We start from the raw sequence: 17146 nt of genomic DNA, 5'->3' as shown, positions 1-17146 counted from the left end.
CCTTCTTCCTCAGTCCAAATGATGTCTCATATGATTATTGTCAATACAAAGCTGTTACTCCTTTCCAGCAGGTACAAGGCAAGAGTAGATGGGTGTGTACAGACACACCACCTCTGTGTTTTCAAGAGAGATGGTGTGATTAAAGGTCATATTGGTTTATGTCAGACAGAAATGCATTTCTGCCTCTTCAGGCTGAAGTAGAGGTATTTAAAGTGTTGGTCCACCATTGTGGTAGTCCAGTAGCTTCCAGTGTAGGCTCTGGAAGACTATTCCATTGGTAATGGGGAATCCTTTCTTATGGGATGCCATTGGGTCACAACACCGATCCAGGACAGCCATGTGAAAGGGATGTTCTTGGGAGGGACTCTGGCATCCTGTCTTGTCCCACTTGCCTTGGTTTTGTTTTCCTGGGTTTTTTTTACCCTCCTCAAGAACCTGGACCTGAAAAAAAAATCCCTAATTAGGAATCAAAGGCTAAGAAACACTGTGGGACCAGTTTCTCAAGGAGCCTGGGAATGTGGCACTGTAGGATAGTGGTGTCCCTCTATGATAAGGGCATCCTTTTTAGGGAAGAGACCAGAAGGATGACTTGAACAGCATGTGATGCCCACCTGTGGCCTCCAGGCCAGCTCTGAACCCTTGGTGGAGTCCAAGTCTGAACCCTTGGCATTTCTTGGATGACTTTTTGATCATCCCTCGAAGCCAACTCTTGGGTGTGGAAAGCACTGGGGAGCAAATAAGGGATCCCCCATCCCTTCCCACCTCTTATCAAGGCAGGAGAGGAGGATAGAGGAGGTGGAAGCACACAGCCAGTAGGTAATTAACCCCAGTGCTTGCTCCTTGTTGACTTTTTTTGCCTTGGAAGAGCTCTCCACAGCTGGGAGCGTCTGCATGCGGGGTTCAGGGTGCTCAGCAGCTGTGCTGGGCTTCCCCCCTCACTGAACCCATGGCTGCTTTCCCGGGCCAGCTAGGGTGCTTGGGGTGCAGCATGAGCACACCCCATTCCTGCCAAGGGCTTCATCTATTTATATTGACCTTGCTGGGTAAAAACACTCCAAACTCTGGATTATGACTTCGTTGCGTCTTTCCAAACAGGACTTGTGTTCTTCTCTATGGGTTGCCTGTTTCACCTGAGAGTGGCGTGATCCCTCTTGGGCCTGGGGGAGCGATGGGTTTTTAATGACGGTTGTCTGAGCTGGGGGCCATAGTGGCCAGCAAAGCCTGATTCATTGCAGGGCTCCTCAAGTGTGCGTCCTTGGTGCTAAAATGCCCATATTTAGTAGTATTCAGCTATTTTACATGATGTTAGGATTGTTCTGCCTTAGCTGGTTGTTAATTTGAAGTCTCAATTACATTTCAGTGGGGTGGGTAATAAAGTTGGTGAAGATCTGGGCTTGTTTACGGTACATCTATCTCTAGCAGCGTCTTTGCTTTATTTTATGTATTCTAGCTAAAAATTCAGCGTGTTGGTTCAATATAACCTTGGCTGGCTTTCAGCCCTGCTGCTGCCCTGACCCCTGTGCCTGCCAGCCCTGGCATCTCATTTTTGCTCCTTCCTGGAGCTTAATTGGGCTAGAAGAAAGATTCAGCTGTGGGTGGTGTCAGCATCCCCCTTTGGTGGGGGCTTATTTGGATTTCAGATACAAGCTCTTCCGCTTGCTACTACAGTCCAGAGGAGCTGATGAAGCAGGCACTTGAAGCTATTCTTCTATTTTTACATCAAGTGCTCTCAAGGAGGAGCACGGCTGCGGGCAGCATAGTCCTGTGATGCGAATCATGAAACTCTGCTCCCTGAGATGTGCTGAAAGCCTCCAGGCTGGCTCCATCGCTCTCCGGCTGGTAGGTAGCCTGCAGGTGATGAGTTATGGTCTGGCTCAGCTCTAGCTCATCTCTTCTTCTTTCCGGCTGCTCAGCTTCCCCACCAGAAATCGATCCTCTACAGTCATACTGCTCGACCACTGGCGGCAGTTGGTTGTCAGCACTAAACCTGCCGGGTGATACCTTCAGGCATCGCAACCCAGCTGTGTCCAGCATCTGGGGCACTGGTGGCGTGGGATTTGCAAGGCAATGTGGTTAACACAAGGGGTTTTTTTTTGGCACAGGCAGCGCAGGAGATACTGGATCAAGGATGAGTGCCCAGGGCTTCCCTCATGCTGTCGTAGGGAGGTCTGTGGGAGCCGAGGTGCCTTGCTTGACACCATCATGCTTGGGGTGTTACAGATGGGCAGCATCAAATGCTGCAGATCTGAGCAAAGCTGCAGTTATCGAGCAGGTGGGTACAAACCAGACTTACACTGCAGGAGGGTTCATCGGCAAAGCCTGGCTCAGGGTGGGATGTTCCCCCTGGCCCATGCTCCTGAGGCAGAGCTTGGCTCAGTTCACCTGCCTCCTAACAACTGCTTTTGATCAGACCAAGGCACAGAGAGGTATTTGAGCTAAAGAACGAAGAGCTGCTTTTCACTTCCAAGGCAGAATTAAAATCTGGAGTGATGGTAGGTGATGGCCGTTTGTTGGTTCATGTGCAAAGCTCATTCCGCCTCCTCTTGTGAATCATTGTTAGAGATTTCATGGCAGTGCAAGCACGTGTCATGCTGCTTTGGGGTCGGTGGGTGCGACTTGGCACTGTTTGCTTGGGGATTAGAGAGGCAGCAGCTTGATTTCAATAATTAAAAAAAACTTGGGGATTGGCTTGAAAACCTTTCTGTTGAAATCACTGCATCCTGCAAGCCCCAATGCCTGCATGTTCCTGACAGGAGCTGATGGACATGGGTGCAAGCCATTGCTGGAGGGACTGGGGAGAGCACAGCTCTATCAGCCAGAATAGCAGTATTGGCTTGTGCCACTTTAAAAATGGCATGTTTGAAAATTTGCTGGAAAGCTGGGATTTGGGGAGTGGAGGGAGACATAGGATTTGTGGGACCCAGCACAAACAGTGAAAACATTTGTCCTTGTCCATATTAGTGTGAAGCTTTTGTCTTGTGCACTGGGGAGACAGAGGCGTGCACTCAACAAGTGATGCTGGGAGCTGCTCCTCCAGATAGGAGTTCCTGAAGGGTAGCACCGTGCTCGTCCCTACTCTGTGGTCACCTTGTATGGGACACACATGGTGACACCCTCCTCTTGCTTGCCCACATCCTCATATATCATGTGATTGGGCTTATTTTTTGCTCGCTCCCCTCCTGTAATCTCCCCACAAGGCTGTCAGACAGAGCTGGCTTTGTGTCTGGAAACCACCAGGATCTCTCCTGGTGACTTGAGCAAAACCTACAAGGAGGAAGAGATGAGAGCCAAGCAGGCAGCTTCTTAAACGTGCAGCCTGCAAGGGCTGGGATGTGAAAATCATACCAAAATGGGGGCTTTAATATTAAATAATGGAAGGAGGATGTCTCCTCTTGCCTGAGGGATAAGTAGATCTGAAACTCCTCCTAGACTTTGCTGCTTATCACATCTGAAATGTGTGTCTCGCCCTGGAATTGAGCCTCTCCAGGAGCTGCAAATACCCATCTATGATGCATGCGTAAAATGCTCCTGCTTTTGCGGCATGTGTGCAGTGTGCCGAAAAGTCTTTGAATGCAGCGCCCAATGAATGGATTTGCTTCTCTTCTCCCAGATCCATAGCTGCGTGCACCTTGCAATCTGGACAGAGGAATGAAATGTGATGCTTCTCAATGTGCCACCAAGGCAAGTGTTGAAGCTGGCTGCAGTCTCCTGGTGCCCGTAAAGTGATGCTCCCCTGGTGCTAGATCCCCTCCAGGAGCTGTGCAGGTAGCTCAGGAGATCCACCCTGCCTCACAGAGACCTTGTGTCGTTTCCTTCCCCACCACCCCTTCCCCAAGCAAATTTTCTAGGTATGAGTGCTGAGCACACAGCTTGGCTTCTCATGCCTTGGAGACAAGAGTCCATGAGACCTTCAAAACCAAATGTTGTTGCTGCAGGCTATTGGGTTTCTTGCACAGGAAAAGTGCTTAGAAAATACTCCAGCGTGCTGACTGCCTTTTGTAGGTAGATTGATGCGATGAGAGAAGGGTTGGTTTTTTTCTTACATGCTTGGCCATGGACCTCCTGGTCCAGCCATAGAGGTGGACTTCTCTGCTGAAGCTGCTCTCATCACAGCAATGCTTGTTATCATTGCTGCAATGTGGAAGAACCTCAGGAGAAGATAGTCCTGCCAAAATTTGGCCAGCCTGAGATTTGCTGGTGCCTTGTCTGAATTTGGGCAAGTCCAAAACTGCTGGGTGTTGGCTCTCTGTGGAAGGACGAGGACCGCTGCCATGTATCGGGAGTGCCATGAATGTGGCTGTTGGTGATTCAGAGCCTGGCATGGGGGGGATCTGGGGTGACAGCAGCACTTCGGTGCTGAGGGGGTACCATGGGGAGTGATGTGGTTGCCTTATGGTACTGGTGGAGGGACGAGGGGAAGGAGGGGACCAGGGGAAGGATGAAGGATTTTCCCACCTGGAAAATACTAGTGTGCCAGGAAGCTGTGGCTGACATCTTTCTTAAATATTCCCATCCTTGATTCATCCTGTTCCTCCTTGCTGTCACCTCTGCATCACACTGTGTATTTCCCCTCCTTTGGTGTTTTTGTGGCCTGTGCATTTGTAGATTGACTGTGTCCCCATGTCGCTGTTGCTGTACCAAGTTATCTGTGGTTAGCTCCTTTAATCTTCTCTTCCAAACCAAAGACTGAGGCGGGATCTCATCAATACTTATAAATATCTAAAGCATGGATGTCAGGATGACGGGACTGGACTTTTTTCAGTGGTGCCCAATGACAGGACAAGGGGCAATGGGCACAAGTTGGAACACAGGAAGTACCACTTAAATATGAGAAAAAAATTCTGTACTGAGGGTGACAGAGCAGTGGCACAGGCTGCCCAGAGCAGTTGTGGAGTCTCCTTCGCTGGAGACATTCAAAACCCACCTGGATAAGTTCCTGTGCCCCTTGCTCTAGGTGTGCCTGCTCAAGCAGGGGGGGTTGGACAAGATGATCTCCAGAGGCCCCTTCCAACCCCTACCATTCTGTGATTCTGTAATCCTTTCAGCCTCCTTGTTAGTTTTGTTCCTCTTTCCTGAACTTCCTTGAATTTGTCAAGATCCTTTTTGTTCATGAGATGTCCAGAACTAAGTGCAATCGCTGCTCTGCTGAGAAGAGCCATCAGGGCTAAACTTAAATTTCTCCTTCTCTAGTACTCAGCTGGGGTAGGGAGAGGTGAGGACAGTTTGGTGTAGACGTGGCTGAGCAAAGTACTGTTTGCTGCTCCTGGCTCTGCCTCCAGGTCTCTTTTGAAAGCTGGTCTCAACAGATTAGTGCCTGGTTTCCCGCTGACTATGGAAGATAGGATGAGTGTAGCCATGCCAGCTTGGTGATGCCTATGTGTCACCACTGTGCTTAGAGGAACCTCTAGGTCATGTTGCATGGACTGAGACCAGGAGGATAAATGTAGGTTGAACACGAGGAAGAAATGTTTTATGATGAGAGTGGTGAGACATTGGAAGAGGTCATCCAGAGAAGTCGTGGATGCCCCATGACTGGAAGTGTTCAGGGTGAGGTTGGATGGAGCTTTAAGCAACCTGATCTAGTGGAAGATGTCCCTGTTCACAGAAGCGGGGTTGGGCTAGATGATCTTTGAAGCTCGCTGCCAACCAAAATCATTCAGTGATGCTAAGAGGTCATCTTGGACAGGAGCCCCCTCTAGAGCATCACAAGGACCACTTTGGGGTAATGCTGAGCTGACTTACGAATGTCTGTAACTCCATATCGCCACCGCTTCTCTTGCGTGGTGACTTCAAGTGTGACTGACACTTGCTTTTGTGCCCATTTGCACCCCTTGGATGTTGAGAGATGCAAACAAATGCTGTAGCTCTGGCTGTTGTGGAAGGTACAGCTACCCCCATGCCACAGTTACAGCTTGGCTGATGAAAACACCAGCAAGTCAAGCCCATCTTTTGCCCCACACCCCCTCTGTTCTTTCTGGGCTCTTCTCTGAAAACACAGGGGCCTTTTTTCACACCACCTTCTGTGCTTTACCAGATGTAAAAGTTGGTTTCTTAGCAGTGTGATAAAACCACATCTGTGCTCATGGTTGAGTTGTCCATCACGGGTCCTTTGGCTTGGCAGCAACAGCAGAGCGTTTGCAGTGGTGTATGGGCTGGGCTTTTTCACTTTTCACCTGGGAATGGGTGCTAGCAATGCAGTTGCTCTGGATACTGGAATTGATGTGGAGAAAGGTGGTCACTTGATTGTGCACCCAGCAAACAAAGAAACTCTTCCTAAATGAGGCAGGTCGGAGGCCGGCTTATTTTTGCTGCAAGTCTTGGATCCATCTCCTCCCTCTAAATTTACTAGAGTGAAGTTTTATACCAAAATAGTAAATCCTGAGCTGTGTCTCCTCTGGTTGACTTATATATACTGCAGCTTTCCAAAGGTTTGCGCAAGACATTGTGCTGGATGGAAATAATGAATTAATTAAAATTATTTATTTATTAATGCTTCAAGCTTGTACACTGGTGTGTGTGTGTTTGTGTGACCATGCCCTATGCAAATTGCTGGAGGCTCAGCAGCCACAGCATCTGGGTCTTGGAGGTTTAGACTTGCAAGACCGAAGTGGAGAAAAATCGGGGGGAAAAATGAAGAAAAGGGTGTACTGGGTAGGTGGAACTGTGCCATTTCCTAACTGACAGCTTAGTTGCTGTGCCAGCTTCTTGCACTCAGCCCTGACCTACCAAGTGTCTGCCTTGGCTTGTGGTCCTTGGTTGCTAATCCTGGTCAAGGTTTATTGGTAACTTTTGGGTTCTCATCATCTCCAGAGGGACTGTTCTCAGTTTCTTTTATAGTCCACAGTGGGTCGGGAGTACTGTGGTTTTCTGACCTCTTTGAAGGTGGTGGAGGCTCTGAGAAGGACCTGGCCTTGGGTGTTTGTGTGGTGACCTCTAACTGCAGTGGGAACCTGCTGTCTAGGGTTTGTGTTGGTGTGTACCTGGCATGGCGATGCTTGCAGTAGGAACTCAGTTCAAGCATAAAATCCTTCTCCTTAAAAACAGAGATTAACTGCTTTATTTGTAGCTTCCTGGGAGTTACAGGATTACCCTGTAACTGCTGACCCATTGATCTCTGTAAACGGAGATGCCAAGCTCTGTAAGATGTTCTTTGTCCCTAGGGCTGCTTGGGTGGTGGGTCATTGCTGGATGAACCTGTGGCCCTGGTGCTCAGGATCCCAGCCAGGGTGCTCTGTAGCATGCGACAGACTCCATAGGTCTCGTTGCCTGCTGGGGAGTTAGCAGGATTAAAACATCTTGCCATGAAGATGCTGCTTTTTTTCGTATGATTTCCCTTCCCTGCATCGTGGGTGTGGGTTTTAGGGTTGTCTCTAGCTTGGCTCTTTGCAACCCCTGTATCCTTTGGCTGGGTTTTAGGTAGCCAGTGTTTATCAGTAGGCTTTTAATGGCAGCTGGAGCTACATCACATGGCAAGTGGTTTGTGAAAGACCTCCCGGATTTATCTCCTCCTTCCAGGAGATCGATGCATTGAGGCGCTCATGCAACTTTTTATGTTGCTCCTTTGCCTGCTCTGATGTGCTGGTCAAAGAGTGCTAGTATTAATGGTGGCCGTCTGAGCACTGCTTGGATTTGGGCATGAATTTTACATGGTACAAGGAAGAAAATGTGTCAGCCTCGCTGTCATTGTGGCTTTGGTCCTCTTGCTTCTAGTCTTCCTATGTGAACAACTTTTAGTGGGAACAGACCAGAAAATGAACATAAGGATGGTTAGTTGAGAGCGGCTGGGGAATGGCAGCTGGAGAAGCCTGGTGTAGATGGACGTCATGAGCTGGGGCGGTTTCAGGGAATTGAAGAGCTGTGTTGTGCAAGAAGGTTGAGTGCAGGGCTGGGACCTTGCTGGGGAGCCATTTCCCATGGAAAAGATGATGGCCTCCAGCGCAGAAAGCAAAAAGATGACATGTATGTCTCTGAAAGGAGGCACTGAAGAGCTGGGCTGCACTGGTGGTTGAGAAGGTCTGCAGGAAAGGGGCTTGCTGTGTCTCCCATGGAGACAAGGAAGGATCCTTCTTCTGCTTGCATAGAGTTGCTGGATTGTTTTGTGGGGTTTGGGGGAAAGAAAATAAATAAAAGCAAGACTTTGCCCCATGATGGTTCTTCCACTTAACATCCTGTCTTGAAGGACACATGGCTGGTGTTGGCAGTGCAGGGGGTGCTGGAGGTAGAGCAGCAATGTAAGAAGCCAACCACGCATCAGAGGTGTTGGCCATGTTGACAGGAAGGTGAGCATGGGATGGGAGGGCTGGCTTAATGTGAAACCTGGCTTCTCAGTGGGAAGCTGCTTGCTGCTATCAGAGCTTTCCAGCTCAGACAGCACTGCCAGAGATGAGGATGACTTTGGTGGCAGGAGCAGCCTCCGCACGTCAGCAGCAGTGCTGAAGAAGGGGCCAAAGGCTGGGTTGGTCAATGCGAAGGATGCCTGCAGCCATCTGCAGTTGGGCTCTGTGTTTTCAGCCATCTCTGCCCTCCTTTGGCCCGGACACATCTCTAGTGGTTTTCAGCATGGGATCTTTTCCCCTTTTCACCACCAACTGAGCTGCTTCACATTTTAATTCAATAAAGGAGGTGAGCCTGGTGTAGCTGCTCTGTGGGATATCAGTCGTTGGCAGTATGTGAATCGAGACCCCAACAGTGCGCCCTCAGTCAACTGGTCCAATGCACCAAGGTCCCCACTTCGATTTCTTCTTTCCCATGTCTCATGTCTCACTCACATCAACTGTCTCCTTTCGTTGCTGCTCTTCACTACCTCTCCTCCTGGAGACACCTTTCCTCCCTACCTTCCCTTCCTGGAGCAGATCTGATAGTCTTGTAAGCGGTTGGAGCAGGTGACTTGGTGCCAGCACGTCTGTCTTGGATACTATTCCTGGCTTTACTGAAGACGTAGTAATATGCAAGACTGCCTCTGCGGTGTCTGCCTCCTCTTGATCTTGAAACGCTGCAAGCCCCGAGATAAGACCTGTTGTGTTCAAGCAGGGATTTTATTCCCCTCTCTGCCAGAGAGTGGCAGCCTGGGGAGAGAAAGCAGCTTGTTGGAGGTTGTGCTGGGTAATATTTTAATTTCTCCAGCAGTGTGGCTGGGGTTGATATGCATATGACTGTCTGGATCACCTGGGAGCAATGCTTGGATCAGTCCCTCATTGCTGGTTTGGTGGGAGGTTGCAACTCCAGCGCTACTGTCTGGGCTGTGGTGCCCTGATATACCTGTTACCACAACTGGGGCCATAAGCTTTGTGCAGAAGTCCTTGTCCAGGCTTTAGTTTTTATGGCATGCTATCGTGTGGCCAGGGCAAATTTCCAAGCTGGGTCTTCCCCAAAATGCCTAGATAAAGATGAGTCCAGGTTTGAAAAGTGCCTGCTGACCCCAGCCGGTCTGCTATGTTGTGCTGGCTATTTGGCCACTATCTCCTCCCACTTTTCTGCAGGGACTTGCTGGTCAGGGAAGGGGTTGCATGGATGAAGCCCCTCCCCACAGGGGACAGCTGGACCTCGGAGCTGGGACGTGGATCATGGGCATGCCTGGGAGAAGTGCAGGCAGCCTTTTGTACGCAGAGCCTTCCTGTCACACCATGCTGTTAATGGCCTTGTGGCTGGAAGATGCCATGAATCTCAAGCAGGTGTCTCGGGGGTGAGAGCAGATGGTGAGAAGCACCGGGGACAAGCCACCAAGGAGCATGGGGGGAATCGGCCTTTCCCAGTTTGGTTTCAGGGGGATGGTGAGAGTCCTGGGCAGCAGAGCCAGTCTAGACCATCTGGGCGTGTGCTTGTTGTCTCCCTCCCAGCCTGCCATGCAGCCTGGGGACTGGCTTTACCTGCTGGCTCCCAAGGACAAGCTGCATCATCCCAGGAGGGAAACTGGGACCATTGCTCCTTAAAAATCCTTCGTTCCCATCCAAGTTGCCTGGCTCTTCTGGTGGTGGCGCTGTCCACAAGGTCCTATGCTCTCTTCTTCTCTCTGCAGAGCGAATTTGGGGAGTGCGATACTGAGCCTGCTCTGCTCCATGACATGGGGAAGCATCAGTCCTTCCTCGTGGCATTTACTGCTGCTTGCCAGGGGAGGGGCTGTCAAAAACAATGATCCTCCTTTTTTCTTGGACCAGCTGCCCTGATGTCCTCTGGGCTCAGATTTGCCGACTAAGAAACCAAATGTCCTCCCTGAGTGCATTACTGTAGAAATAACTGGCTTTGTTTATTTAAGCTGGCATTTTTCCAGGGAAGGGAAACTTTCTTCTAAAACAGGTTTCTTTTTTTACATCTTGATGTTAGCAACCTCAACCTCCAGCTAGCAAGTGGGGAAGAGCAATGGGCAACAGTGCCCCAAACCACGCTCCTGGCTCCATCCTTGGACCTGGCGCTTGTGCCACCCTTATTTCCCTGCATGCAGCATTTTGTTTGGAAGCTCTTGTTGGCTACTTTCTTGCTGGGGTCCAGAAAAATCCAGCTAGCAAACAGGGTTCACTGCCACCCATGCTATTCGGGGGGGGGGGGCCCTTCTGGAGCCTGCTCCACACTGCCTGGGGTTGTGCGGCTGCAGTGTGTCAGGATAGTGTTTCTGGGGGATGTGACCAGGAGCTCTGGGCGAGCCTGTTGGAGCTTATTGAGCAATGCCTGCAAGAAGATTCAAGATTGAATCGTAGGCGTGGTGGGCACTGGTGCCAACAAAGGGATTTGTCTTCAGGCTCTGCATAACCAGCTTTGGGGGTCAGACTGGAGAAGGCTTAGGTTCCTCTTTGAAATCCTTGCCAAGCTCACTGGCAGTTGGGGAGAGGCACCTTAGGGTGCTGCGGTTTTGAGGTTTTGAGGTGCCCACCAAAGACACTCATCAACTGGATGGATCTGCTCCATGCTTATCTGTCTTAAAGGAGCTGGAAGCTCATGTTCCCAGGTCCTACTCTGAAAAAGCAAAGTTGTTGGTTATGTGGTGACCGAGTGGGACAAGAGTGACAACATCAAAGCTTGCAAATGTTGGGCTAAGCCATGCAGTAACGTGGGAAGTGTCACCTGCAGCCTTGAGCAGTGCTTCTGTGATAGAGCAGTTTTTGGTCTGTGCTTTGTCTCCTGGCACACAGCAGTGAAGTGTTTGTGACCAGTAATGAGGCTCCCCCTTGGCTTTTGTTGTCCATCTGCATTTGCAGGAGCTGAAGGACCCTTCTAGATGAGAGAAGTGGGCCACTGTGCTGCATAGCTCATTAATGTGGGGATACACCTGAAGCCTAGCACCATCTCAGGTGTATTGATGGTCTCATGCTGACCACTGCAAAGCCCTCGCTGGCAAAGGGGGTGCAGCTTTGTAGGTGCCCTGCACCACATGATTGTTCACACCCTCTCTGTCCTTGTAGATGCACCACAAATATCTCTGCTGATTGCCCTTCTCCAGGTTTTTCGTGTCCATGTTGGCTTTTATTGCTCAAAAATGCACTTTTCTTGCCTAGTTGACTTCGATTATTGGGAGTAAACCAAAATACTCATAAATATGATTGGGTGGTCTGGGTGGTTTAGGGGTTGGCATCAAAATTAGTGCCATGTTTTTATTTTTGTTGTGTCCTCTTTCTCCCATTAGCTAATTGCTGCTGTGAAACCCCCTTAATGGTGGCTGATGTTAAAGAAGCCATGCTGGCATAGGTCTAAGGTGGCAGGAGCTGCTTTGTGTGCATCCCCCTATGCTGGCACCCACCGCCATGGTTCCCTTTATGCAGAACCCTGTCCCACCTTCGAGCATGGGCTGTGACAAGGGGTAGGTTTTAATTAACCCACCTGGAGCCCTTTTCCCCAGGACTGGCATTGTGTGGTGCCATCGGCATCGCCCTGGGCTCTTGGTGGATTTGCTTTTTCCTCATCAGGCAGTGCTTGTGCTGGCTGCTGCCTGGGCTTGGCTCCGTTCCACTTCTGTCCTTGGTGGTGAAAGCACATTCCTCGTGATGGGAAAGCCTCTGTGAGAAACACAAAGGGCTTTCATTAGGGGAGGCGGTGGCGGGCGGATGTGGATGGCCAGCGCTGGTACAGGGAAGCTTCACCCTGTCTAACTCTTGCAGAGGAGCTGCTGGAAACACATTAAGCTTCCTCCAACTGTGAGCGTGTAGTGGCTGTGTTTGTACTCACCAGTATTTAATCTTGGAGCCTACCCGGCCAGGAAGAAGAAATAAATTTTCCTCCCATCCAGAGCATTAAGTAATTTGCTGGGGCGGGGCAGTGTGCATCAGAGCTGGAAGCCAGGAGGGTGCAGGGCTTGCTCTGGGGAGCCAGAGATCTCCTCTAGCTCCATCCTTGCTATGTGGAGCAGATGCAAAAAACACTGCTCGAGGGTATGAGTGCTGCCCAATGGCCCTGATGCCAGCATCTCATTTGGCTTCTGGCCCAGCAGAGGGAGCTGGGTGCCTGCTGATAGTAAGAGTGGCCGACAGAGCCACCCCAGCTCCCCCAGCTCCCCTGCAGTCACCAGTGGGTGAATTTCCTGACCTTGCTTGATAAAGCAGGAGAAGAAAAAGCTGTGGCATTGGGAGATAAGACAGGCAGGGGAGGGGGCTGAGTTCAAGGATTGATCCATCTGCCCATTCCTCCAGCATGGCTTTCAGCTTTTTTTGGATGTATCCCAGTGAGGCGGCTCCGTTCCTGCCCTCACCCTCACCCTCAGAGGTCCACCCTGGGCTTTTTTATTTTGCTCTTGAGCTTTGGGTGAGGGAGCAAGAGAACTGCCTTCTCTCACCATGGTTGCTAAACGAGGCTCTGTTTGTTCGAGTTCAGGGTGAAATATGAAATCCCATCAAGCCGCCTCACTTATTAGAGAGATCTCAGCGAGTCGCTTATTATGCACTGTGGCGTAATGCAGATTACGAATGTGACCAGGCGATAATTAGCAGAGCTGGAACTGTAATTAAAAGCTCCTGTGCTGCGCTGTGATTTCTGTCGCAAAGTGGAAGGAAGCTGAACGATTTCAAGACCTGCAGGTCCTCAGCATGCACGTTGTGGTCATTGCTCCAGGGGCAATGAGGCAAGTGCTCCCTATCACTTCCTGGGCTTTTGCTGCTGCCCACCAAAGTCAGGCAGCCCTGTCTGGTTCCTCTCTGGCTATTTCAGCTGGAGCACCAGCTGTGGGGCAGCCTTGGAGGCAGGGGCAATGGAAAGCTCCTGGGTCCTGCCAGTGGGAGGTCAGAGGTGGCACATGGGGAAAAGAGCTGTGGAGCAGGAGCTGTGCTGCTGGTGGAGGGGACTTAGTGGTCCAGCCACTGCTGGACCAGCCACCCCCAGGCCACCTTTAACACTCAGTGGAGTGCATGTGCTCTGATGAGCCATCCAAGGGCAGGATGGACACAGGATGAGGGAAGTGATACAGGCATGCAGGCAGAAGTTGCTGTGTGTTCTCCTGCTGGAAGAGCAAATCCATCCACTCTGGCAGAGCCAGAAGATCTACAAGTTGTCCACAGGGGTCATTCTCATGTCCCCCGCTCCAGCCACCACTGTGGGAGCAGGCAGAAGCTGCTGGGTGGATGTGGTCTCTTCCTCTCTGCTCCTCTGCCTAGAGATTTGCCTCTTGCACCTTCTCCACTTGCAAACGGTGTTTGTGTCACTGAGGATGCGGAGAGGCTTTGTGGGGTCATGAGTTTCTCAGAAAGATGGGATGCTCCAGCCACTCGCTGTGGTGCATGGGGCTGGCGAGGCTGATGTGCAAGCTTCTCCTGGGGTTATTTGTCTTGCTTAAAGGATGGAGGCACGTGAGCAAGACAGCAAGTAGATAATTTTGGTGGCTGGTCAGGACCAGGATGCCAGTTCAGGGTGGGAGTCTCACTGTTTGGTGGCTGTCAGCAATATTGGCCAAGGAGGGGCAGCAGCAAGATTGGACGTGATTGTGGGCTGGTGTCTGTGTCCCTGCTCGGTGACCAGCAAGCTTGGCCTCTCCAGGGTTATAATCATCTCTCCTCAGCAGAGGCTGAGGAGGACATCTCTTGGTGTAGCACTGGGTAGTCTAGGGGGATCTTCCCCTGCTTGAAGCCAAAACCCAGGTCAGCTCTTGCTGCTGGTTTGGTTAGTTCCCTCAGTCTGCTTCTGTTTTGAGGTTGCTCAGTATCTTATCTCGATCATACACCAGAAAGAGAGGAGATCTGAGCAGAGAATGAGAAGCTAGACCTAAAACTGCTGCAAGTCCTTGTGAGCCAAGATGAGGGGATGGCTGACTACAGCTGGCTTGGCTTATGAACCCTGAAGGACAGGAAGGTCTCCACCCTACCCTTTCCTTGGCCAGCAGCAAAATCAGCCTGTCAGCCATCCTCCTAATACCACTGTAATCTGCTAGCATGGCAGAGTGGCTGAGGACCTTGGCTTGTCAGTGGCAGGGTGACTTGGCTGTGGTTTCACTTGGTGTGTTGGCTTTCCAAGCTCAGGTCTGGCCATGAGATGTGGTTTCCATGCTCAAGGAGAGCATGACGGCTGGTGCTCTGTTGGCTCAGCTGTCAGGCAGATGCTGGTGCAGAGAAGAGGGCTGTGATCTGAATGCCTGCATCTTCAGGTGGTCACAAGGTAAACTTGGGAAGAGGAGGATGTTGGTTTTCATGGGTGCTAGAGGGAGACCACTACTTGTTTGTCTTGTCCTGCCAGTAGAGCAGAAGCCTGCAATTTTTTTTTTCTTCTAATGAGCCACCAGGTCCAAAGTCGTTGACTGTGTTAACATCTGAGCAATAGCCAAAAGGCACCCCGACCAGGGATGATTACACAGGTAAAAGCTGTCAGGGAAGGAACTTTGCACAAATGCTTTCGGCAGGAGAGCAGGTGTCTCCTGCAGAGGGACTTTTGGGTGCGATCTATATGACTACAAAGGAGTACGTGGGTATGGGCACGCTAGGGTGGGAGAGACCTGCGAGATCCTTGTCCTCTGACAGGGTGTGGGACTTGAACTGCCTACTGGCCATAGGAATTGAGAAGGTGGCAACCCTGGGCTTGAGGTTCTCCAGGAATGTAGATGCCTGTTGATACTTGATCTCCTTCCTGTATTCCCAGCAGTGACTGGCATGTTTTTCATTCTCCACAGATGGAGTCTCCAGTCTCTACACCTGCGGTGTTGCCCTTGCACCTCCTTGTCCCTGTTGTCAACAATGACATCTCATCACCTTGTGAGCAGATCATGGTACGCACCCGCTCAGTGGGAGTGAACACCTGTGATGTGGCCCTAGCCACCGAGCCTGAGTGCCTGGGCCCCTGTGAGCCTGGGACCAGTGTGAACCTGGAGGGCATCGTCTGGCAAGAGACAGAGGATGGTAAGTGTCACCAGAGAGCTTTTGCTCTCCTGCAATGTCATTTTGGAGTTATGGCAATCCCTTCCTTCCTGTGTTCCTGCTGTGTTGCTTATTGGCATGTCCTGGGCTTTCCCCCCACCATCTGGGTGGTCAGGACACAGAGGAGCCCTTAATCTGCCCAGCAAAGGGAGTAGCAGGCCAAAACTTGTGTCAGACCAATGCGTTCTGTTATCCCCTTGCCCAGACAGTGGATGAAAATCTAAGCTGCCATTTCTTTGCCTTTCTGCAAGAGCTAACTTGTTCTGGAGGTGCCAGAGGAGAGGCTGTGACAGTCTGCATGGGAACTCAATGGAGCTGACTTCATTTCTGCTTGGCAACCCACAGGTCCGTCACAAAACCACTCAAACCCTGGGAAGCAGCAGAAATCGCCTGCTGGGTTAAAAAAACCCAGCGGAGCTTTCAAAATCGACTCAGCAGGAGATCAGGCTCTTGTCTCTCTTGCCAAGCCAATTGAACCTTTTTTTCCTCTGGAACCCGTCTCATCTGCGCACAGCTTGGTTTGCTTTCCCAGGTCCTTTGATGGGTTTTTGTTGCTGTTGGGGCTCTGCCAAGTAACAGGGGGATAAATAGGTGGCTCAGCGGACCACAGCAAGTGCTGGAACCTGGCCTTCCCTCCAGCCTTGTTGGGATGCTGGAGGTTTCTGCTTTGGGGGGTTCAGGGTGAGCTCCTCCTACTTGTGTCTGGCTTCACCTGGAGTCTGGAAGCAGAAACAGCCCAGAAGCACAAAGGTGACAGAGAGCAGTGGTGGAGACCAGGTGGTGATCCACTTCGGCTGGGTAACCAAGAGCTCCTCTTGGATGTCTGCTTCTGCTCTTCTGTCACTGCTGCATGTGTGTAATGAAGCTATTGGCCTTAATCTCCTGGCCTCACTGTGACTATCTCAGTTATCTCCAATGGAAGCTAAACTGAAACCAGCATTCCCACGAGCTGCTGCTGGGGGGCTCCCTTCTTACCCTGTGCTTTGGGAAGGTGAGGATGGGCCAGTTTGCCTTTCCTCTCTTCCTACTGGGAAACTGATTTTGAAACTGCGGTTGATGCAGGACCAGGTGCAGTGGTGGCCCCTGATATGGAGATGTACCACTGAAATTGTTCCCATTACGAAAAACGTTGTGACCTGAGGTATTTGGGAAGAGAGGAGTGCATGGACCATGCTGGTGGAGACTGCTAGCTTGGGATGGTGACCTCCGTACTCCTCTATGTTCTGTACTTCACTGTCCATTCAGTATGCCCAAACTCATCCAGATTGAGGCTGCTGGGAGCTGTGTGTTTCTTCTGCTGCTCTGAGGCAGAAAGACACCACACACTGTAAAATCAGACCCAAGGGTGATCTTTGAGCTAGGCTGCTGGTGGGTGCAGGAAACACAAAGCAGGAGTGTTCAGGAGCCCTGCTCTGCGCACCCCTGGGCTGGGGGATCTGCTGGGGGAATTTGCCTAGAGGAAACCTGTGGAAGGTTTCTGGGCACTGGCACTACTTGTTCAGTGTCTGCAAAGACCCTGATAGCTTTACAAGAGGTAGTACCTTCTGGGAAGGTATTACTAGCTCCCTGGGAGCTAGGGAAACTGAGGCACGGCCAGGCTGAGTGTTGGGACATGCAGCAGTGCAGCCGTACTTTTGGGGCTGCATGCTAAGCCCACCACCACCTTCCCATCCCTACCACGGTGCCATTTTAGTGTGATTTCCCTCAACCAAAAAGTCCCGGAGCTGCAGAGTTTGCTAAAAATCCCAGGACTACTGGAGACCCCCCCAGGCAGCAGTGAAGCTGATGGAGAGCTTGAACATTGTAGGTTTTGGGGGATTTGGGGGTTT

The 17146-nt window shown here is 50.9% G+C and overlaps 1 protein-coding gene across 1 annotated transcript in view; it reads left to right on the top strand.

Moving 5' to 3' along the window:
* ZNF609 (zinc finger protein 609) overlaps positions 1–17146 on the top strand; it is a 72457-nt gene that overhangs the window by 41432 nt on the left and 13879 nt on the right. The window contains exon 3 of the mRNA XM_075099736.1: positions 15074–15299. Coding sequence (XP_074955837.1) covers positions 15074–15299 — 226 coding nt within the window. The remainder of the gene's footprint in view (positions 1–15073; positions 15300–17146) is intronic.

The sequence above is a fragment of the Phalacrocorax aristotelis genome, chromosome 7 (assembly GCF_949628215.1).
Source record: "Phalacrocorax aristotelis chromosome 7, bGulAri2.1, whole genome shotgun sequence".
Lineage (NCBI taxonomy): Eukaryota > Metazoa > Chordata > Aves > Suliformes > Phalacrocoracidae > Phalacrocorax > Phalacrocorax aristotelis.
This window is presented reverse-complemented; position numbering and strand designations above follow the sequence as displayed.